At 43.5% G+C, this 24038-nt stretch overlaps 1 protein-coding gene across 1 annotated transcript in view; it reads left to right on the top strand.

Moving 5' to 3' along the window:
• Cwh43 (cell wall biogenesis 43 C-terminal homolog) overlaps positions 1-24038 on the top strand; it is a 46251-nt gene that overhangs the window by 7540 nt on the left and 14673 nt on the right. Inside the window, exons 5-13 of the mRNA NM_001191677.1 lie at positions 413-614; positions 1711-1799; positions 2785-3042; positions 5837-5962; positions 9036-9115; positions 14408-14513; positions 16240-16375; positions 17735-17884; positions 20058-20202. Of these exons, the coding sequence (NP_001178606.1) occupies positions 413-614; positions 1711-1799; positions 2785-3042; positions 5837-5962; positions 9036-9115; positions 14408-14513; positions 16240-16375; positions 17735-17884; positions 20058-20202 (1292 nt within the window). The remainder of the gene's footprint in view (positions 1-412; positions 615-1710; positions 1800-2784; positions 3043-5836; positions 5963-9035; positions 9116-14407; positions 14514-16239; positions 16376-17734; positions 17885-20057; positions 20203-24038) is intronic.

Below are 24038 nucleotides of genomic sequence, written 5' to 3'. Positions count from 1 at the left end.
CCAACACGCAGTTAGGATCCTGGGTACCCGGAGTGTTCCGTGAGATCCTCTTCTTCCATGAGAAAGCAGGTTTTTGTGTGAGGATGTGGCACTCAAGTTGGATAACGCTTGTTCTCTCGAGACCACGCCCTCTTCTTCCTGCCCGTCCTTCTCTCACTCTGTTAGCTTCATAAGAAGTCGATAGCTTTCTGCAGGTTTACTTGTCAGGTTTACCTGCTTTCCCTTAGACCACCACCCCAGGGCTAGCCAGAAAAGATCCCTCCATCAAATACCTCAGGTGCGCTCAGCTTCTTACGGCGCAATATCCCCTTTCCTAAAACAGACTTCTTGAAGGCTCAGTCCATTTCTCACAACCGGGAGCCCTTCATCCTTCTCTCTTTCTTTCCCCTTTTGTTTGTTTTTTAAATTCTAGATGGTGACTACAGAAACCCTGAGGGGAAGAAACCGGATGAGGCCGCCACGCGCAGGACCTCTCTATCCAGTTGGCTGTTGCCAGGTGCCGCCTTCGGGAGCCTCGTGTTCCTCACGCACTGGATCTTTGGAGAGGTCTCCATTGTTTCCAGATGGGCAGTGAGCGGTCATCCCCACCCAGGGCCTGATCCGAATCCTTTTGGGTGAGTTCGGCTCTGTTACCTAAGAGGAGGAATCAGAAGGGTGGAGGGGAAGGCCTGACACCAGCTGGTCATTCCTTTCAGCCCCTCTGGTGCTGGTACTGGGTGGTCATTAGACCGATTACATTATCACTAGACTCTTTCCTGTGCTCTCTGCAGATGGCAGAAGGGTATTGTTTTCCTCATAAACTTAAGAGGATTAGTGGATAATAACCCAGGTGACAGTCCTAAAACAGTGCCTGGTGTGTCGTAAGAGCTGTTTGAGATTAGATTTCAGTTACCTAAGCAATGCTTTGTTTTAGCTCCCATTGCTATTGGATTTCCACTGCAGTTTAATTTTATAGATAGTGTGTGTTTTGCCTCCATGTCTGTCTGTGCACTGTGTATTTGCCCAATGCTCGTGTAGGCCAGAAGAGGGTGTCTGATCCCTTGGAACTGCAGTCATATCTGTTCGTGAGCCACCATGTGGGTGCTGGGAGCCAAACCCAGGTCCTCTGCAAGAGCAACAGGTGCTGTTCACTGCATCTCTCCAGCCCATTTTAAGTTCTCCTCCTGTTAAGTCTTTGAAAATTATAAAATAATGGAATAGCTTGTGGTAGCTAAAAATAAACCAGACTGTCACTAGTTTTAGCAATGTAGACATTAGAGAAAAGCAGTACTGAGATAGAATGGAGACAGAGGAAGAGGAAAACGCCACAACAAACTCTGCCAAGGACTTTTCCTTTAGGCTTTGGCAGAGTCGTTTGAAGTGTCAGGGGGCTGCAACGGGCTATAACTTAAGAATTGCCGCATCTACATCGACCGAGAAAGTCTATAGGAGCCATTTGTTAGATGTTTGGCTACTCGAACGTTCTGTTTTGCTTTATTTCGGTTTTGGCACTGATGCTGACTCCAGAGTCTCCTGCATGCTAAGCAAGTGCCCTTCCTCTGAGCGACGCCATCAGCTCTTCTTGTGTGTTCGGTGGACAAGGGCTCTCATTACCTCAACAGTTTCATATCCACGGTGGGATGCAAATGAATGTAGCTAGGGATAGTAGATCTATTTCTGATTATGCTTGCTTGATCATTTATTTTGCTTTTTATTTTCACTTATTTGCAGAGGTGCGGTTCTGCTGGGCTTCGCAAGTGGACTGATGCTATCGGGCTCATCATGGCTTTGTGACACTGGGTTAGCCTGGTGGATGACAGGTATGTGGAACTGACCTGCAAATACATTGTTATTGCCCCAAACAGTGAGGTGTCTGCTATAGATATCTTGAGGAACACTAACGAAATGTATATACTATTGCTGGGCTGGTGCAGAACATGACTTTAATCCTAGTACTTGGGCAACAAAGACAGGTGAATCTCTATGAGATGGAGGCTAGACTGGTCTACATAGTGAGTTCTAGGACAGAAAAGGCTACACAGAGAAACTCTGTCTCAAAAAAACCTATATACATGCATACATATGTACATAATATTTTATGTAAGGCCCAATATGGATACATTAAAGCTGATTTCACAGGAATTGGAGGAATGCTACATGACTTCAGTGTTGGCTCAACATTGGTTAAGTTGTTGCCTGTCATGGACCAGGGAGAAGGCATAGTCCTGACCCGGCAGGCTCTGGGAAAGCAGTGGACAGAGTGTAGACTTGCTCCAGCAGCAAATGTCTCTGGAGTCTTAATGGTGTCCTCTCTTGGGTCTGTGTGGTTGAAGAACCAGTGTATATATTGCCAGACAGCACACAAATGGGCAACAGTTACTTAGAAAGTGTCTTAGCGGAAAAGCTCTAGAAACCACACAGACCCCATGTTTCCTACTTTCTTGCATCTGGATGGTTGTACTTAATGAACATATTTCTAATTTTTCAAATAACTTCAGTGTCTACTACCTCGAAGACTGTAAGGCTAGCTACTGTGATGCCCATTCCTACCCCTTCCCAAACAATGAGCATTGGCCTGAGGTTTGCTGGACGGTTCGACTTTTAGGAGGGCCAGCGCCAGGCTGTGACCCAGAGGAGACTGCCTTAAGTTGCTGCACCTTGTCTTGCTGGGGAGCTGAGACTGAACCAGTGGCCTCCTCAGGCCTTTCGGGTTCTCATGTGCTATGAACTGGCCATGCCAGGCACTTTGCCCTTCTCTTGCCTGACATATCCTCTCCCATTTTTGGCTTTGTTTCTTACAAACAGGAGCAACTTCAGCCATGGGTCTCCTTTATCTGCGCACTTGGGCAGCCGCTGTTTCTGGATGCGCACTGGCAGTCTTCACAGGGTCCATGTGGCCTCAAGTACTTGGACATCTTATGAACTCAGGGACAAACCCTGGAGGAGCCATGACCACTGGCATGAGCCTTTATGTTCTACAAGTGTTTTTCTGTGCCTGGTGCACAGCTTTTAAGTTTGTTCCTGGAGGTGTCTACGCTAGAGAAAGGTCTGATGTGCTTTTGGGTGAGTACACGCTTACAGATCTCAATAAGGAAACAGACACAAGTTCTCTAACACTGGCCAGGACTCAGCATCTTCTATGATGGCTGGAAAGAAGTACAAGGACCAGGACAGTCCATGTTCTTGGTAAGATAGACTCTAGGTAAAGAAAACCCAGGAGGATGTCAACATCGGAATGTTGCTCCAATTAAGTGCACTTCTACAATATTTATTACTCAGCTGCAGAGGCAGGGGGATCTCTGTGAGTTCTAGTCTGGCTCAGTTTATATGTCAAGTTCCAGCTTGGTTAGGGCTACATAGGAAGGCTGTGCCTCAAATAAACAAGCAAATAAAATAAACTAGTTGAGAAAAAAATGTCTAAGTAGAGCTTGTCATAGTAGAGCTTGTATTAGAAACTCACCAAAATTCAATGTTCATAAGCTTAGATCACACTAATTAATGTTATTTAATTATAATTAATCATAATTAATATGCTAAGTGATTAATTATTAATCAATGATTCTTATTTTAGTGTTTTATTTTCATTTATTTTTATATAAATACATTCATTATATTTAATTTATTTTATATATAATTACATATTTACTATATAGTAAATATAATTTATTATATTATTTAATTATTATAAATGTTACAGTAATCAATATGTTAAAAGTTATTTTTCTGAAAAAAATGGAGATACTTATTTATAGCAGGTGTATAGAAAACCAACACTGTCAATATCTCCCTCTCTTTCTTCTTTTTGTGACAGAGTCTTACTTTGTAGCCTAGGCTGGCCTGGAGTTCACTCTATTGATCAAGCTACCCTTGAACTTATGCAAATTCTTCTGCTTTGGCCTCCAAAGTGCTGGGCTTATAGATGTGAACCATTAGCACTGCCTAGCTCTTTAATATCCAAGGAAAGCACAGCAAGTCCTTCCACAGTAGAACCTTAGAAAGTGGGGAGGCATCCATACTGATAGGGATTCGGGTCTGGCTTGCCCATGCTTCCGGTTTTATACTTGTCCATTTATTCTCACAATATCATTCATTGAGCATGCACTGTGCTCCTGGCACAGTGTCAGGTGCTGGAGATGAAAAGCACCGTGTTCCTCACTACCCGGAACTTTGCTGGGATGGGGGACGGGACCATACAAAGGTAAAACAATAAACAAATCCTTAGGGCATTTCCAGGGCATGGGTACCTGATGGGAGAGGTGTGGCTTCCACACACACTCCACCACAGTTCTCCCAGTCCCTACAGCTCTCATTAACCAACCTAGACATCTGCCAGGGCAGGTTGCTCTGGAAGACTTACTGTTAAGAGAAACAGGATCCTTGAGAAAAGGCCTTGGAGAATTCCCTATTTCCAGCCTCGACTGGAGCTCTCACCTCTTTAGAAAAACTCACAGCCATGACCTCAATTCTTCCCAGACCCCTCTGCACCTCCCAACCCATCCAACTTCACATTATTTCTCTTTATTAAAACACACGCATGCACACGCACACACACACATGCACGCACGCATACACACAGACACATACACACACACACACAGACACACACACACAACATAAAAAGTCATGGGGTCTGATGTGTGTTGGCATGTGACCTACCCCAAGTGTGGCTGATATACCCAGTGCCACTGTTGAGGAAAATTGATTTCTCCCTCTCCCAGTAGATCTCAGTTAGAATTAGCTTCTTGGTAAGGGGTAGAACTTTATGCCCAATTTCCCGAATTTTCTTGGCAGGTGCCTGGCTTTGCAAACTTTGTAATTCTTATGGTTTCTTTCAGGTGGGTCTACTCTGTCAGGCTCTGCTCTCTCTGGCGTTCTGCACTTTTCTTACTCCAGCTTGCTCAGGGCGCTGCCGGGTGGAGGACGGGAGTAAGTAAGAGCTGTGTTGTGCCTACCTTTGTTTCTTTGGAGCTCTGTGAATGATGACCTTTGCTAGTTCATTCTCCCTACTCATAGGGCTGGAAACCATGCTTGATCTCAGCTTCATGCAAACGAGAACCTTCTTTAGTGAGAGTGGCGTGGGAATAGGGTTACATTACTGAGTGGGTTTCTACAAAATATCTTTACTCGTTCTCAGAGAATTTCACACAATACATGTTGATTGTATTCTTTCCCCTTCTCCAAGTCCTCCAAGATCATCTCCCACCTCTCTACCGACCCAACTCCACATTTTTCTCTTTATGAAAACAAACATAATAATAAAAAAGACCAACAGAAAGTGCTCACAAAGGCACCGAGTCTGATTTATGTTAGCCAACCACTTGTAAGCCTGTGGCCTGCCTTGGGGTGTGGTTGATAATCCCAGTGTCATTCCACTGAGAAAAACTGATTTACCCTCTCCCAACAGACATCAGTGGCAAATGACTTCTTGGTTAGTGGAGGGACTTTGTGCCCACTTCCCTGTCTCTGTGCTGGCATTTCACCTAACTTGAACCTGTGCAGGTCTTGTGCCTGCTGTCACTGTCTCTGTATTGAGTCTGGGGAGGGCTGTTTCCTTACAGTCATCCTGTTCCAATATTTCTGTCCCCTCTTCTGGTTGGTTACTCCATCCCCACCGCTATAGACCAGTGGGCATGCCTTGCAGCTGAATAGCAGCTCCATTTCTCTACCTTATCCTCTGCAGAAGCACTAAGTGCCCTTAGCCACTGGGTCTTTCCAGCCCCAATCTCCCCATTTTTTTAAAGAATTAATTTTTATGATACTGAGCATTGAACGTAGGACCTCATGCATGCTAAGGAAATGCCCTGCCACACAGAGCTATGCCCCATCCTTCTATTCTCTCTCTCATCTCTTTTAACAGGGATCATAATGGTAATTATTGGATTGAGCATGCTGTTTAGACCTAAGAAAAACCTTGACTTTCTTCTTCAAACAAAAAACAGCTCTAAAATGCTTTTAAGAAGCACTGAAAAATACATGAAACTTAGTAAGTATAGTTTTATTTGCTTTTAAGAAAGTTTGGTATATACTTTTTCCCTTCCTTCCTTCCTTCCTTCCTTCCTTCCTTCCTTCCTTCCTTCCTCCTTCCTTCTTCTTTCCTCCTTCCTTCCTCTTTCCTTCTTCCTCCCTTCCTCCTTTCTTCTTCCTCCTTTCTTCCTCCCCTTCTCCTTCCTTCCTTCCTTCCTTCCTCCTTCCTTCCTTCCTCCCTCCTTCCTCCTTCCTTTTTCCTTCCTTCCTCCTTCCTTCCTCTTTCCTCCTTCCTTCCTCTTTCCTTCTTCCTTCCTTCCTCCTTCCTTCTTCCTCCTTTCTTCCTCCCCTTCTCCCTCCCCTTCCTTCCTTCCTTCCTTCCTTCCTTCCTTCCTTCCGTCCTCCCAGCTCCCCCCACCCCCTTTTCTTCCTTTGCTACACAGGATCGCTATGTAGCCTTGGCTGTGCTGAAACTCACTATGTAGCCCAGGCTGGCCATGAACTCACAGAGCTCCTTCTACCTCTGACTTCCCAGTGCTGGGATTAAAGGTTGTATATATTTTCCATCATGGAATCTAAGAGTACCACGAAGCCATATTTTCCTGCTGGTTATCTTTGATGTTTTCTTGCCTTTTTTTGGTTTGTTGAGACACATTTAAGCAAATCCCCAATTCTGTGGCATTTCAACCCTAAATATCCTGTATGGTTTTATTTCATTTCTAACATAGACAGTTTAGCAGGCAGAATTTCCAAGATGCTTTCTTTAGGCAGTCAAGACCATGCATTTCATTCTTATTCTCTTGAGGATTAAACATGTTAACATTAGTATGTTGATAAACGATAGACTCACACGTGACATTAAATCATCTCTGACTCATTTTAAATGAACTGGATTACACACAAATATTTAGTGAATGTGTGCAATGTGCCAATTATGTAGGATACAAGGACATGTGAATACTGGTTTCTGCCCTTAAAAGTCTGAAACATGGGCTGGAGAGATGGCTCAGTGGTTAAGAGCACTCACTGCTCTTCCAGAGGTCCTGAGTTCAATTCCCAGCAACCACATGGTGGCTCACAACCATCTGTAAAGAGATCTGATGCCCTTTTCTGGTGTGTCTGAGGACAGCTACAGTGTACTTATATAAAATAAATGAATAAATCTTAAAAAAAAGTTTGAAACCTTACCAAGGGATACAAAGTATTATAGTAAACAGAGATAGGCAGCAATTGAAGCTATATAGGTCTTCAAAATATTTCTAAATATGTCTTATCCTAGCGTGGGAAGATTGCATTTAAAATGGGATTTTTCTCGGTGTGTTGGTGACCGCTGCTTCACGGTGACACATCTGCAGATGGAGTTTGTCCTCACCCTGCTCGGGAGTCTGTGGACTCTTCCACTCCGAAGATTCCCGAGTTGCTTAGATCTGGGAAACCCTTGCCATTATTTTTCTTGTTCTCTTTCCTTCCGTCCTTTTTCATGTCAACTAGTTGGATCCCACCTTCTTCTGTTCTTTGTGTTTTTTAAGTGCTTTCATTTTTCCTGCCTCTGTTTTTTTTTTTAAATTGAAAAATATGTATTTACTTATTTATTCAATGAGAGGGCGGGGCATGTGTATGGAGGCCAGAGGACAACTTAAGAGGGTCTGTTCTCTCCTCCACCATGTGGGTCTTGGGGACGGAACTCAGGTCTTCTGTCTTGGCAGCTCAGCCTTTACCTGCTGAGCCATCTTGCTGGCCCTGACCTCTGTGCTGCCTTTTGTCTTAATTCTCCTGTAAGCTTTGTCTAACGTGGTCTAAATCTTGCCCGTTGACCTTTTCTCACTCATTAAATTACATATTTTTATTTCTATTTTAAAAATTTATTTTAGTGTGTGTGTGCGTGTGTGTGTGTGCATGTGTGTGCATGCGTGTGTGTGTGTGTCCACCAGCATGCATGTCTGTGTACCACAGGCATGCCCGGTGCCCATGGAGGCCAGAAAAGGCTGTCAGATCCTCTGGAACCAGGGTGATAGACAGTTGTAAGCTGCCACAAGCTGTGAATTAAACTTGGGTCCAGTGCTCTTGACTGAGCCATCTTTCTACCTTTATATTTTCATCTCTAAAAGTCTGGTTTATGTCTTTACAAACTTCCACGATTATTTTGTCTTTGTTGTTGTTGTTGCTGCTGGTTTTTTTTTTTAAGATTTATTTATTATATATAAGTACACTGTAGTTGTCTTCAGACACACCAGAAGAGGGCATCAGATCTCATTACAGATGGCTGTGAGCCACCATGTGGTTGCTGGGATTTGAACTCAGGATCTCTGGAAGAGCAGTCAGTGCTCTTAACCACTGAGCCATCTCTCCAGCCCATCTGCTGCTGTTGTTTTTTAATTTACTGAAACTATTCTTTGGCAAATTTGCAAATAAAAATCTAAAATATATGAGGTGGTAAGTTACAGATGAAATGTCATGATTATTTTGTCTTTAGCCTTACAGTATCCAGCCATTCTTTGGCATGCAGTCTCCCCTCCACCCCCCTCTCTCTCCCCCTCTCCCCTCCTTCTCTTCCTCCTCCTTCCCCTCCTCCTCCTCTTCCTTCTTTTAAAAAGATTTATTTGTTATGTCTATATGAGTACACTGATGCTGTCTTCAGACACACCAGAAGAGGGAACCAGATCTCATTACAGATGGTTGTGAGCCACCATGTGGTTGCTGGGAATTGAACTCAGGACCTCTGGGAGAGCAGTCAGTGCTCTTAACCACTGAGCCATCTCTCCAGCCCACTGTCTTCTTTGTAAACACACTCGCCTTATGTTCTAATTTTTAACTTTTGACATCTAAGGCTTTTATGTGCTTGGTTCATAAGGACATCTTTTCCTGCTCTTTTGGCCTACAGAAATATTTTTCTTGTGTGGTCTATAATTTATTTTTATTTTATGTTACTGCTCTTGGAGTGCTCTCAGGGAATAGTCTTTAAAGGCCTGGTTTGAAAGTGTGGGGTATGTGTATATGTCCTGCACAGACTCCTCGGTCAATAGATATAATTTTGAAAAGGTTATTTAAAATGTTTAGTTTCTTTCTAATGATTCTTTCTTCTTTTTGTTTAGTTTTGTGGCTGCTTGTTGGTGTGGGGTTACTGGGATTAGGACTGCGGCACAGAACCTATGAGAGAAAATTAGGCCACGGGGTAAGTAATTAACCTTTTTTTCTTTTTTTCGGAGCTGGGGACCGAACCCAGGGCCTTGCGCTTGCTAGGCAAGCGCTCTACCACTGAGCTAAATCCCCAACCCTAGTAATTAACATTTTGAAATGAAGTTTTATTCTCTATCTTTCTATCTATCTATCTATCTATCTATCTATCTATCTATCTATCTATCTATCTATCTGATTTATATATGATCTTAAACTTTTATTTGACAATGTTTTGACACCTGGCCTCTTTTATCTGTTTTTTAACAGTTTTTTATCTGTCTCTTCCATGAATAACTTTTTCTCCCTACAGTCCACAGCCCTCCCTTCTACTTTTATAGTATATATGTATTTATTTCAATTACAAATATGAGGGAAAATATGTGATATTTTGTAAATGAGCTATTCTTAATATAAATGTAAACAATAAACTGATCATGACTGTATTTCTTTATGTTTGTCCCCAAAAAGTACACAGATAAACCAATATTTACTTAAATCTCCACCTCAATAGCTGAGCAATTAAATGATCGACCATTGCTTTCTAATCTGGCTACGTCCCAACCCCATCCCATGATGCTTGCATTTTAATGTTGAACTGGCCTTTTGGATCCCTTCTTCATGGCTCCAATTCCTCCATCCTGCCAGCTGACCCGAATCACCCTCTTTCCCTCTCTCCCCCCTCTTTCCTCCCCCTCCCCCTCCCCACTCTCTCCCTCCTTCCCTTCCCTCTCCCTCCTTCCCTTCCCTCTTCCTCCTTCTCCTTCCCTCTCTCTCCCTCTCTCCTTTCTCCGGTTGGCAGATGTCCCGCCTTATTCTCTATTCTACTCAGTCATTGGGTGACTGCATTTATTGACAAGGCAGAGAATAAATGGTAAGGAGTGTTTACACAAACGTGAGACAGGAGGGTCTTGGTCTAAGCATTGCAATGCTGTGTCCAGGTTGGAAGAAGATGTAAGAAATCAGCAGTTGAATAGCGCAAGGGTAAAGTTTGCACAGCGCACAAACACATCATCCTACAATATTTATTTTTCTGAGTCCAGCTTGTTTCACTTAACATGATGGTCTCTAGTTGTATCCTTTTTCAGGCAAATGACACGATTTCACTCTTTTTGGTTCAGTAAAACTCCATTGTGTACATTTTCTTTATTCATGGGCAGCTTGGTTGGTTCCAAGTATTGGCTATTGTGACTACTACAGCAACCAATGTGGACGTGCAAACATCTCTGTGCTGTGTTAACTTAGACCCCATTAGGTGTCTACCCAAGAATTGTATAAGCTGACTATATGGTACTTGTGGTTTAGTTGATGTAGATGGTTTACTTTTATTTTGTGTGTATATTTTGCCTGCATGTATGTCTGTACACCATGTGTGTACCTGGTGCCCTCAGAGGTCTGAAGAGGTCAGAAGAGGGCTTCAGAACGAGTTGCAGGTGGTCGTGAGCCTACATGTAGGCACTGGGAATCAAACTCAGGTCCTCTGTATGAACAGTTAGTGTTCTTAACTGCTGAGCCATCACGGCAGCCTGGTGGTCTCAGCGTCTGGAGGAACCTTTATACTGACTTCCGGAGTGGGTGTACTACTCCATGTTCCAATGCACAGAGATGAAAGGTTCCTCATTCTCCACGTGTGTTCTCGTGTGTTTTCTGGACGGTAGTCATCTCGCACTATAGCATGAATCTGTATTTTCCTGAAGGGATGTTTTTCCTTCTACTTATTAGCCATTTACATTTATTCATTTGAAGAGAATGATTTGTTTGCTTCATTAACCCATCTATTGCTGGGGCAATTCGGGTTTTGGCTGTTTAAGTAGTTTATTTATTTATTTTATATATGTGAGTCACTGTTACACCTACAGGAAGAGGGCATCGGATCCCATTACAGATGGTTGCGAGCCACCATGTGGTTGTTGGGAATTGAACTCAGGACCTCTGGAAGGGCAGTCAGTGCTCTTAACCACTGAGCCATCTCTCCAGCCCTCTTCTGTTGCTATTTCTATATCACTGTTTGACTCAATGCTAGACCTGGGTACAGTGACTTTAAGACACTGGGTCCCATTACCTTTACTCGTAGTCATAGGACGGAACAATTAAGGAAATGATAATGGCAACTTGCTCGTGCCTTTCGTCTGCACTTAGTTTTCATTCATGATTTAATCAATATAAACTGTAAAAGACAGAGTATTTTGTACTTGATAGAGATTGCTGAGGATGTGAATATGAACATCTTCTATTCAAGGAGAGTATGAGGAAAGAATCCTCGGTTTTGTAAACGATATATGTCTTGTACGTTGCCATGGCGTGGACATTATTTTGTCCTTCGCTTTTTGTCATTTTAAACATTTAGACGTGTGCCCACTCCTATAGAGAGACAGAAGAAGAAGAAGCCATTGCGAAGCTATGTTTCCCATCTGTTCTGGTAAAGAGACAATTGTATTTCACGGTGCAGCCAGAGTTACGGTTTGAGATAAAATAGAATTTGAGAGTTATTGCTGAATCCTAGCAATCTGTACTACCAGGAAAAAATGCTTTCATATTCAGTAGAAAGCGATCCTAAGGAAGGAGACTGTTTCCATGTTTCTCTGGCTCCCCTCTCCTCCCGCTCCTTCTCCTCAAGTTATGCTCAATACTAAACCCAGGGCCCACCCAGCAACTATTTCCTAGTAAGGAGAGAGTAATAAACCACCAATACGGGCACTTTTGCTTGCCCTTTCCGTGTTAGTTTTTATTGTTACAATATGCTCTCCGGATGAAGAGGATGCTGGTGTCAGCCAGAAGTTCTTAGGGAAGGAATTGTTTGGATTTGATTCATTTGCTTGTTCATTCGTCCACTTACTCATTTGGCAAATGTTTACCCACTGCCTCTTGCTATGCCCAGGGCTGGAGGGACAAGATCTCTGCGCTCCCCCACTGTGCATTCTAGTGGATAAAATTGGTGTTCAGGGGGCTGGGGATTTAGTTCAGTGATAGAGCGCTTGCCTAGCAAGCACAAGGCCCTGGGTTTGGTTCCCAGCTCCGAAAAAAAGAAAAAAAAAAAAAAAAGACGGTGTTCAGGAGAAAAAATGAAGACAGACTGGCTGTAGGCCCAGTGGCTTCTCAGGAAACTGTAGAATGGAAAGTTAGTGTCGGGCAGTTAGGGAAGGCTTCTCTGACATTTGCGACGAGACTTGAAAGTTGATTTTTTAAAAAATCCAATTATTTAGATGTAATCCAGCTGTGATTCAGCTAGGAAATTTGTATGAAGGATCGAGGGAGAGCCAGCTCAGAGTGTTTGAGATGCATCCGAGTGGCCTGCAGGGCTGAACTGTTATGGAGTGGAGGCTGATGTAGGTGCAAAGGCTGAGGAGGGCCTCATCACACAGGGTTTCACTAGCCGAGGTGAGACACCTGTGAAGAATGAAGGACTAATAGACGTAAACATGGGTGCTAAAGCCAAGAAAAAATGTAGGGGTCTTTCAGTGCTCCAAGAAAGAGGCTTTCTGAGCGGAGCAGTACAGAGGAAGTGCAGGGATTTAGAATACATACATACAAACACACACACACACACACACACACATGCATACATGTTCACACATGCACGCAAGTATCATATGAACATGCGCACACACAATACTCTCATGCACATACTTTCGCTCTCACACACACATGATACACACATATACACACATGCACACACACTCACATGCAGGCATGAACACAAATATCATACAAACATGTACACACACACTCATGCAAATACTTTCACTCACATGCATACATATATATATACACACACACACGTGCATATACATATTTAAATACGTGCATGTACATATATACATACACGCACGTTTAAGAAATAGTCTTTCTGGGTAGCCTTGGCTACCCTGTAACTTACAGAGATCCTCCTGCCTCTGCCAAGGGCTGGCATTGAAGGTTCTTGCTGGGACAAAATGTCTGTTAGAACAGCCTGGGAGAAGGATATTTTCCAGCTCAGTTTCAGGGGAGGGAGGCATAGTGGCTGGGACTCTCTGTGGTGGTGGGAGCTTGCTTGGTGCCCTGTTGCATCTGGCACATCAAGGACATAAACTCATAAGCCCTGCCCTTACAGCCCTTCACCTGTCAGTGTGGTTACATGTGCAAAATGTTCCGAAACGTCCCAGATCAGCACTACGGTCTCCCGAGAGAGTAGCTTGAGCAAATGAGCATTGGATAAACTTGACGATTAAGCCACAACATTGAGGAAGGTGGTTTTTCCTTATTTGCTTGTTTATTTGAGATTTCTCTTATTGTTAATTACGTGATTGTGCATGTACCCACGTGCATAGGCACATGTAATTGAATACAAGGGCCTTTACAGGCCAGAGGCCTTGGATCCACTTGGAGCTGGAGTTCCAAGGGGCTGTGAACCAAAGAACATGGGTGCTGGGATCTGAACTCAGGTCCTCAGCAATACCAGTACATTCTAAACTATTAAGCCAGTTCTCCATCCCAAAGCATTTTTAAAAATCAATCCCCATGCATTTTTCCACAGTGTTAAGGCATATTATAGAAGCCCAAACAATATTGTCAATATTGTTGTGTCTGTGTTTTTAATTCCAGCTACATTGCTTGCAACTTTAACACCTTTTTTTTTTTTGAGTTTTTGAGACAGGATTTTTGTTTGTTTGTTTGTTTGATTGTTTGTTCTTTTAATGTAGCCTTGGCTGTCCTGGAACTTGCACTGTAGACTGGGACTGGTCTGGAACTCACAGAGATCTGCCTGCCTCTGACTTCCAAGTTCTGGGACTGAAGGAGTGTGCCACTCTGTTGTTTTACATTAACACTTTTTAAAAAACTTAAAACCGTCTTCATGTGATTCATTCCCATGGAAATGTGTTACTCAACTTCATCTGTTAAGGCTAGGGTTCTGTTAAGTGTGTGACTTCATTTGTTTATGATTTTTCTGTGGTGGGACTAATTTAATGGGGATAGGTAGTGTTCTATGCATCACCATCATCATCATCATCACCACACACACACACACACACACACACACACACACACACACACACACACTATAAGCAATGGTTATTAGAAACACTTTCCAAACATTTGTCTGAGCAGCCAAGTTTAAGCTAGAAGTTCACAAATTTGCTTTGAGAGGACCATAAGGTAAGGTCCTTATTTTTATATTTTAAATCTGGGTAAATGCCTATGGGATTTTCTTTTCTGAAATGTGAATTTTAATAGGAGAGAGGTAGAGAAGGGTGGGACCCCAAACTTCCACTGTTCATAGTTATACAAAATTATCACTTCAACAATTCCTCAGGCACCAGCGGACGTGGTCTCGGCTGCCATCTGGCCTTTTAGGTTTGGATACGACAATGAAGGATGGTCCAATCTAGAGCGGTCTGCTCAGCTGCTCAAGCAGACGGGTGAGTCCTGCTGAAACTGGCTCCAGGTTCTGAGAAACCACCGTGCTTCCTTTTATTCTCCCCAAGTCCCCGAGTCTTAAGATTGCTTTGTATGTGCTAAGTCCCTAATGAGGCTTCACTTCGTGGTCAGGTCTATAATCTCGCACCTCAGCTGTCCTTTGGAGCAATCAATTCATTGATCCTGAACAGCCTATCGTACTGGGTGGCTACAGGAGGTTCATCTTCTGCCTTTGCTGTCAGAGATGCTCCTGCGCTTGTCACCTGGGGATCTAAGAACCTAATGGACTGTCAAGCAGAAAGAGTTGAATGTATGGTGAAAACTGTTTTCAGGGGCTAGAGAGATGGCTCAGTGGTTAGGAGCACTGACTGCTTTTCCAGAGGACCCAGGTTCAATTCCCAACGCTCACATGACTTACATCTGTTTGTAACTCCACTTACAGGGGATCTGACATCTGCACACAGGGATACACGGGGGCAAAACACTAACACACATAAAAAAGAAGAAAAGGAAAAGAAAATTGTTTTCCTAAAGCCCCAAGGCCAATCTTGTCTCTGTGCCCTTGAGGAGTTTTCTCTTCATGAAGCATCCCGCAGCATGTGGGGATCCAGGTCTGAACACTTCACGGTGTATGCAGCACGACAGTAAAGGAGTAAGGTTCTGGCTGTTCTCCACGTGAAGCACAGCCTCTGAGAAGTGCTTCGGTCCTGCTTAGAAGGCTCACAGACACGTCAGTGCAGAGTCTAAGAAAAGCTGACAAACTCATTTCTATACCAGTACCATGGGGCTTTTTGCCTTGGACTAGAATGTCATTGTGGGGTTGGAGATGTGACTTAGTGGGTAGAGTGCTGGCCTAATATATGCAAAGCCTGGGTTCAGCCCCTACTACTGAATAAAGTAGGCACAGTGACACATACCTGTGAACCCCAGCACTCTGCGAGTAGAGATAAGACAGAAGTTCGAGGTCATCCTGGGCTACGTTATGAGGCCAGCCTGGGCTACATTACAAGGCCAGCCTGGGCTACATAACAGCCTGTCTCAAAAACATAAAAAGCCAAGTGTACAGTATTCTACTGTTTCTGCACATAAGCTGCAAATTTGTAAATGACATGAAGATTATTTGAACTTCTGGGGAAAGTGTCAAGACTATTTTAAAAACAAGTCAGGCAGTGGTGACAGACGCCTTTGATCCCAGGACTTGGGAGGCAGAGGTAGGTAGATCTCTGAGTTCGAAGCCAGCTTGGTCTACAGACTGAGTTCCAGGACAGCCAGGGATACACAGAGAAACCTTGTCTCAAACAAACAAACAAACAAACAAACAAATGAAAACAAAACAAAAAAGCAAGTAAAAAAAACATAAAATAGTAGAAAGTGTAGCGAAGTCGTACTTTTCTCCTTCCTTAAAATGTCTTACGCTTTAATTAAGTTATAAGCACCCAGCACAGATCTGAGCCATATTCTTAGGATGCATAAGAATGATTAGTTTTGGGGTTCATGAGGTGAGGGTCGAGAATAACATTCTGCTGAGTATGGCGGTATACATCTGTAGCCCCAGCACTTGGGAGGTAGAGGTAGGAAAATCATGAGTTAAGAGGCCAGCCCTGACTACCAAACGAGCCCTTGCCTCAACCAAACAAAACAGTAATAAACCCATAAAGTTTCTGTTAATTGCTTTTTATACTGTTGCTTCCTTACCGGCTGCTTTTTGGTCCCCTTTCCTCCAAACAGGTGCAGATTTTATTACCATTTTGGAGAGTGACGCTTCTAAGCCCTATATGGGGAACAATGACTTAACCATGTGGCTGGGGGAGAAGTTGGGTTTCTATACAGACTTTGGGCCAAGCACCAGGGATCACACATGGGGGTGAGTGGAGCTTGGGGATTAATGCTAAGCAGAGGATAAGCTATGGCTTGGGCTGGGAAGTTGGCACTGTCCTGTGACTATGTCTCAGTGACCCAGTGACAGGGAGGAAGGGAAGTGCTAACATTATGCATAGCCATGAATTTTCACAGTGGATCCTGAGGGCTGGACATTACTGCTTCTTCACCCAGATCAGCTCCTCAAGGCTGGGGGCGGGGGGGGGGGTCACAATGCTGATCCTGTCTGATATTTTCAGGTAAGTTATAGTATAGTGTAAAAGACAAGAACACAGCTGGCCTTCCATAGCAGCTTCTTTACTCCTGAATTCAAACAATTTGAAACTAAACATATTTGAAAAAGTCTACAGTGTTTCAAAGAGCAGGGCTAGAGAGATGGCTAAGGCACCTACAGGCACTTGCTACACAATCATGAAGACCAGAGTTAAGATCCCACTATACACAGCAAACTCTGTAAATACCAGAACTCCAGTTCTGAGGGATCTGACTCCCTTTTTTGACCTCTGTGAGCACAGACAGGTGCACCCCCACCCCAATAAATAAATAAATGAGTCTTTAAAAAGTAGAAAGTTTCAAAAAAAGGTAAAACTTGAATTCGCCACTGATTATGGACTCTATTGAGTTCAAGTAAATGAACTAATGTATGGGCCTTAATTTAGATACTATAAGATAGCCCAGAGATGAATTAACACACTCAGGAAGATTGTATGTAAATGTAACATGATTTTGCATAGGACACTCATCTGAACTTGTGTGTTTTTATGGGAATCCTGGAATCTGTCCTCTGCAAAGACTGAAGGACAACTAGAAACATGTTCACAAAGAAATAAACCAGACAGTCTGAGACTGTGTTATGTGCTATGGGTGAAGAAAACAAGCTGCAGAGAGAGAGAGAGAGAGAGAGAGAGAGAGAGAGAGAGAGAGAGAGAGAGAGAGAGAGAGAGAGCGCGCACAGGTAGTGGGATAGTATGCTATGCGTGAAGAAAACAAGCTAGAGGGAGAGGGAGAGGGAGAGAGAGAGAGAGAAGTGGCTTGGGATATTGTTACAGTAACAACACAAGAAGTCAGGTGGGCTTTTCATTATATCAACACTGCTGTTTTTATGTCTCCAATGGCATTTGCTGCAAAGCACCTGGTACTGTGATTAACACAGCAGGATGGGCTGACTAGGAAGAGGCAATGGACTAGCATACAGACTTCCATAGACGTCTTCACCACACTCCTGCTCTGAGCGCCCCTCGGTGGATACCTGTCATGTGACCTGACTTTTTAATGCGCTTCCTTCGTCTCATCTCCTAGACAGGCTGAGAACCAGACTGCTCTGCTTTTTCTCTTTCTCCTACAGGATTATGGTTCTGTCTCGGTACCCGATTGTGAGATCGGAACATCACCTTCTTCCGTCACCAGAGGGCGAGATCGCACCAGCCATAACCATGACAGTTAACATCTCCGACAGACTGGTGGATTTTGTGGTGACACACTTCGGGAATCATGAGTGGGTTTCTTTGGATTACTTAATAGTTTACAGAAGCCAAGAAGTACTAGTAACCTATTACTTTGATTTTTTAAAAATGAAATAACCTTTCTTCCTATCTCAAAAAAACAAAAAACAAAACAAAACAAAAAAAACAAAAAACAAAACAAAACAAAAAAACAAAAAACAAAAACAACAAAACAAAACAAACAAAAACCCCTTTAGATTATTGTCCCTATTGCTTGTGGTTTGTACGTTTGAGCCTTGATGGCCATACAAGGTCGTGACTGTGTCTTGAGTGGTAGCTCTCCATACATTCGTGGCGGCCATGTTTAATCTTCATGTTGTATGGGCAAAGTGCCACATTGTCATCCTTTTTGTAGAGACACTAGGTGGAGAGAAGTTAGATGATGTCCACCATCAGGTCACACAACTAGGAAGAATTCAGAACAAAACGGGCGCTCAGACATGCCTGGATCTACACATGAAACCAGACTACAGAAAACAACAGCAGCAGCAGCAACAACAACAACAACACACTCCCTGTCCTTACAGGGCCATTGGCATAAATAGCTGTACTGCTGGGATTCAAGGGCACTATGTGACATTCCCTTCTTTCCTCACATTTTCACAGTGATAGGTAGCACTGGCCGTCCAACACGTACACTCTGCTAGGTCCTGTCTTCCAATCTTCTTCAAGATCTCTCCAGTGCTCTCAGTTCCCATCGATCTTCCCCATCTCCTTTTGTCCCTGTAACACTCACCCTTCTTTCTAGGAAAATGCCTTTATTTGCCAACTACTCATTTACTCATGGGTCTATCCTTTGGACCCACTCGTGTCTATATAGTGCAAGGAATGAGATATCCCAGAGTCCTTTGCCTTCTGCTTTCTAGATGGATTTAGTCAACAAGAGGCACAAAGTTGGAAGGCAATAAAAGGAAGACACCTGAGAATTTCTTATCCCTTCTCTGGGCTTTTTTCTGGTATCGCTGGCAGCAGTTGAGCCTCTTCTGTGGCTGCAGTACCTAGATCACTTTCATGGAAGTCCCTGCATTAGCCCATCCCCCTCTAGCCAGTGCTGGCTTCCAACTGACCCTGTAGGGTCACTTCTGTCAGTTCTACTTCCAGTGGTAGAGACAGTGCTAGTGTCTCATTGCTGCCAACCTCAGATTGTATCTCTGCTCCCCGATTGGCTTTTCATCACACAAGTAACCAATCCCCTATATTAAATTCATGTTGTTTGAAGTTCCCAAGGTGTCTCTAGGTCATATCAAACATGATGTTCTTTTTTCTGGAACTGGAAGTCCCTTGAAAGAAAGCTTGCCTATTTATCTGTTTCATGCCTACAGTAATTAGTATATTAAAGGCAAGATACACAGCCAGTATTTGGGCAAGAGAGCAGAGGAGACATTCAGAAAATCTTCCATTGAAGTAACAATGTAGTTCCACAAGCCTGGGCTGTTTTATGAAGGTTACAACTCTCCCTCTTACGAGTGTCCCTGGGTCTTTTGCTTTGATATCCATTCTTTAGCTGTGATCCTGGTGACCCGGTCTCACATCACTGCCACACTTTCTCCATTTACTTGTGTATTAAATTCACTCACAATGTTGAGAGTAAACGTAGAGCCTTTGTGTGTGAAGGAAGTGTTCTGCCACTGAGCCGCGTCTCCGCACCTGCCATGATTTAATACTGAAAAAAGGTTGAACAGATTCTGTGTTTGGAAGAGAAACTTAAAGGTTTGATTTATTTATAACCATGTGCCTGTGTGTCCCTGTGAGTGGGGATGTGCACATGAGTGTGGGTGCCTGAGGAGGCCAGAAGAATGTAACAAATGCTTTGATGCTGACGTCACAGGTAGTTGTAGCTAGCCGACAGGGATGCGTGACATGACCAAATTCCATTCCAAGAACAGCAAGTCCTCTTAAGTGCTAAGCTATCTCTTCGGCCCTAAGAAGGATTTTTGAATGAACTTGACTCACTGGTTTCTAGAGAAAGGTTCTTCTTAGTCAAGCGTTTGTCAAGCCCAGTTTGAAGTGTGGTTCTATGTCTTGTTCATTGTAAAAATTCAGACCCTTTCCCAATAGAAATAGCTCTGGTTTTTACCGTTTGAGGATATTTTGAGGGAATTTGGTTACCTGCCTTTCTTTTGTTTTACACATGTCATGAAGAGACTCCTTTTGCATTTTTTTTAGAGATGACCTTGACAGGAAGCTACAGGCTATTGCAGTTTCAAAACTGCTGAAAAATTGTTCAAATCAAGTGATATTTTTGGGCTACATCACTTCAGAGCCTGGTTCCAGAGACTACACACAACTCACAAAACATGGCCATGTGAAGGTAACACAAGTTTAATATGACTTCTGATCTACTAAGTTAACTGCTTCTTTATTCCTACACAGTTAAAAAAAATCCAACCCTAAAACCTTGTATGTGTTTGTGTACATGTGTGTATCTTGCCCATGCACATGTGTATGCACATGTATGTGTTTGTGCATGTGCAAGCACATGTATGTGCATGTGTATATACATGTGTATGTTTGTGTGTGCATGTGTGTATTTTGTGCACTTACCCGCACATGTATGTGTGCATGTGTGTTTGTATGTGTGCATGTATGTATGCACATGCATGTGTGTGTTTGTGTGTACTTGCATGCACATGTGTGTGCATGCATATATGTGTATGTGTGTGTGTGCACGAGTGGGTGTATTTATGTGTGTGTGTAGTTGGAGATTTGAGTTTGACATCATGTGACCTCCATTCTTTTTCACATTAATTTGAGATCGGGTCTCTCACTGAACCTGGAGCTCATGGAATAGACCCTGGGATCTGCTTGCATCTGCTTTCCCAGGGCAAGAATTGCAAGTGTATACCAACTGTGCCCAGATTTTTATATGTGTGCTGGGGATCTGAACCCAGGTCTGTGTGGCAAGCCCCTTTCCAACTGAGTAACCCTCCCAGCACCCGGACAACTTCATGTATTCTCTGCTTTGTGAGTACAAAAAGCACTACACAGCCTACTGCTTCAAAACAGCAGGACACACACATCAGCGTGCTCACCCATCTGTGCTGTGGGCCGGGCTCAGTGGGGCAGCTCAGTTGTGCTCCATACAGGGCCAGTGAGTGGTGTCTTGGGTACTACACGGTTTCCTGTGTGGAGGACTCACAGGAGATGCTTTTGGCTCAAGACCATCACTCCTACTCCTGGGCTATTTGACTTCCTCCCTTATGGTGGCTGGGTTCTGGAGTGAGTAAACAAGGGGAGAGCCTGCACTGTCCTCTAGGACTTGCCCTTCTAAGTGGCACAGTGTGACCTCTGCTTTAATCATAATTCTTGTCACATTCACCTGAAGGATCATCAACCTCACTCCTTGATATGGGAAACATCAAAGACACCTAGGAAGGACACCACGGGCCTTCAGCTGTGATTGTAACTGTACTTAGAAAATGGAAACCGCCACGTGGGGAAAGTTAGCTCTATGGCTGTGAGTAAAAGCTGAAATGGAGAATCAGGAAGAGGGGCGTCCAGTCACATAGGGCCTTACCAATGATCCCAGATTAGCACTTACCTCTCTAGGTCTAAAACATTTCAATTCTTCAGGATAACCCGATGAAATCCAGCTCTTAGGAAATAATATACAAACCAAACCCCCAAGAGACTGATCCATGCACCAGAATATGACACAGATTAATGTATAGCGAGAACGCAGTTGTTGTGTTTGATTAGGGCTCAGTAGAGAGCTCTGTCCTTAGAGCACAGCATCGGAAAGTTGACAGAGAGCATGCCATAATGAGGGTTTTGGCAGGGGACAGACGCTCAGCTGGCAGCAGTAAGAAAGAGAAGCATGGTTCTCGGTCTCGAAGCCTTGGTGGAGAATCAGTCCTGATATGACACTCACTCTGTGTCGTCTGCCATGGCCTCTGTTGTTGCCCCGCCTCCCCCTATCCCCCAACATGGCCTCCTCTCCCCTGGTCTCCAGTCCTATGGTCCGATCATGTAAAACAGCATCTGTGTTCTATTGGGGAAGATAGAGAAAGAGCTAGAGGGAGGCCAAGGGTGAAGGCAGATCACCTCTGCACGCACACCCCAGAAGAGTGATCTTTGCTTTTCATTTCTCTGACTGGATTTCAGCCGTGCTCGTGCTTCAGTGGACAAGGACTGGAGGTAGAGCAATCCAATCTGATGGCTATGTACAGAGGGAGATGGATCTCTGGGAAAAGGGAAACATGGGGAGATGAGTTGGGCTCAGTATTCATGGACGAGATAGAAGTATGGCCTCGTTTTCGTTGGGATGGTGACGTTTATTGCAGAGAAGAAAAACAGTATTGCAAAGAGGAGGAATTCAGCTGCGTTTAAAGCATGTGTGTGGTCTATCCAGAGGGCAGGATATAGAGATCTAGAATCCAGGAGCTTAATCAGGATTACAGAGAGGAATCAGTATCCAGGCAGTCCTTCAAGCCACTGGTGTGGGCAACCTTGCTAGAGACCTTTAAGAAGTTTGGGAGGACACTGCACTCTGTTGCTCTGGGTTGTATCACCACAGCGTACCTGGTTCTGGGTAGTCTGTGAAGAAGACATTTGCCTGCCTTATTGTTTTGGAGACTGGCATTATAAGATTAGGCAGCCCTAATCTATTCAGGCCGTCCCACTGCATCAGATGAAAGGTACTGGAAATGGCCCCAGGAAGAGAGGGGCAAGTACAGGGAGCAGCTTCATTTTATGACAGCTGGCTCATCTAGCTGCAACTGGCTCTGTGAGACCAGCATTAACCCCTCTGAAGGAGGTGACCCCTTGACTTAGCCAGTTTTGACAAGGTGCTGACCTACAGAATTTCCACACCTTAACATGGCCATAATGGAGTCCAGGCTTCCATTCCGTGAAACCCATGGGGCGTGGGGTGTGTGTTCAAATCACATTCGACTGATAGCTATTATGGGTTGGTGAAAGAGAGGGAGAGACAAGGAGAGACAGAGAGAGACAGAAACACAGAGACAGACAGACAGACAGACAGAAAAGAGAATGCACTAATTCTCAGGGAAGGGTCAGGAGAATCAAAGGGCAACCTAGGGCTTGAAATCACAGGTTTGTCAGTTCTCTGTGAGACGCAGCCTCCAAGTTGGCTTTTCATTTGCCCTCTGTTGGTTTCCCCGTATAATGGTTAAAGGCTGTTTTGATTGGTAATGGACTCTAATATTACTTTTCTTTGAGGATGTTCATTGACATGTAGAGGAATTTTAATCGTATATGCTTGGATGAATAGATTTTTCTCCTTAAGAAATGAGTAATTAACTTCTCTAGTCTTAAAATTTTACAACACTGTATAAAATTCTAATGAAGTAAAGTAACAGTTTAACAGATGTATAGCTGATTAGCTTTAGTATCTATGGCTAAATGACTAGATTGCTCTTTCCCAAGGCAAGCTGAACACTTCTTCTCTTATTTATTTGCTTTTACAGTTATTAAGCATTTAAGTTTAATTTCTGAGATTTATTTACACTCTCTTTTGTATACAAATGGAGCATAGAATGTAAATAATACGTAAGATTAGCATCCGGGTACACATCATGTAGCGAACAAAAATCATAAATCGTGTGTCATATTTGTAGTGATATAAAATGTATTTTAAGTTAGATTTTAATAGTTAAAATTTAGAGGTGGTAAAAAGTCAAATACAAATATATTATTTATAGGCTATTTAAAGAGAAGAAAGTGGCGATTTCTTCTTTCATCCACAAATCTCCATATTTATAGTTTTTCCAGTACATTATAGAAAAAAAAAAAACCCTTTCTCCTTCTCCGATGAAAAATGAGTCTGGTTTCAAGCCTTCAACATCAAAAGAGTCTTGATTGCTCCTGGATGAGTTTCTGTCTATGCTCTGATTTAGCAAACACAGAGCAAGCACCCACAGAACACCAGGCATCAAGTTAAGTACCAGGCAGCTGGAGATCTATTGATGGGATTCCCTTTGCACAGAGAGGCAAGGGAGAGCAAAGAAAGAAGTCAGGGCGTTTCTCATCCTTTGTGCTTTTTCCAAACAAGCTACTGAGGCATTGGGGTGCAGCTGGGGTGCAGAGCCTGGTGAGGACTGGGGTCTGATGTCAGGGCTCTCAGTTCTGCTGGGGCTGATGGATTTGGAGAGCTGCGGGAGGTGAGACTGGGGTGCAACTGCAGAT

This window comes from Rattus norvegicus, chromosome 14, assembly GCF_036323735.1.
Source record: "Rattus norvegicus strain BN/NHsdMcwi chromosome 14, GRCr8, whole genome shotgun sequence".
In the NCBI taxonomy this organism is placed as follows: Eukaryota; Metazoa; Chordata; class Mammalia; order Rodentia; family Muridae; genus Rattus; species Rattus norvegicus.
Note: the sequence above shows the minus strand (reverse complement) of the source record. Positions and strands in the feature narration are given on the sequence as shown.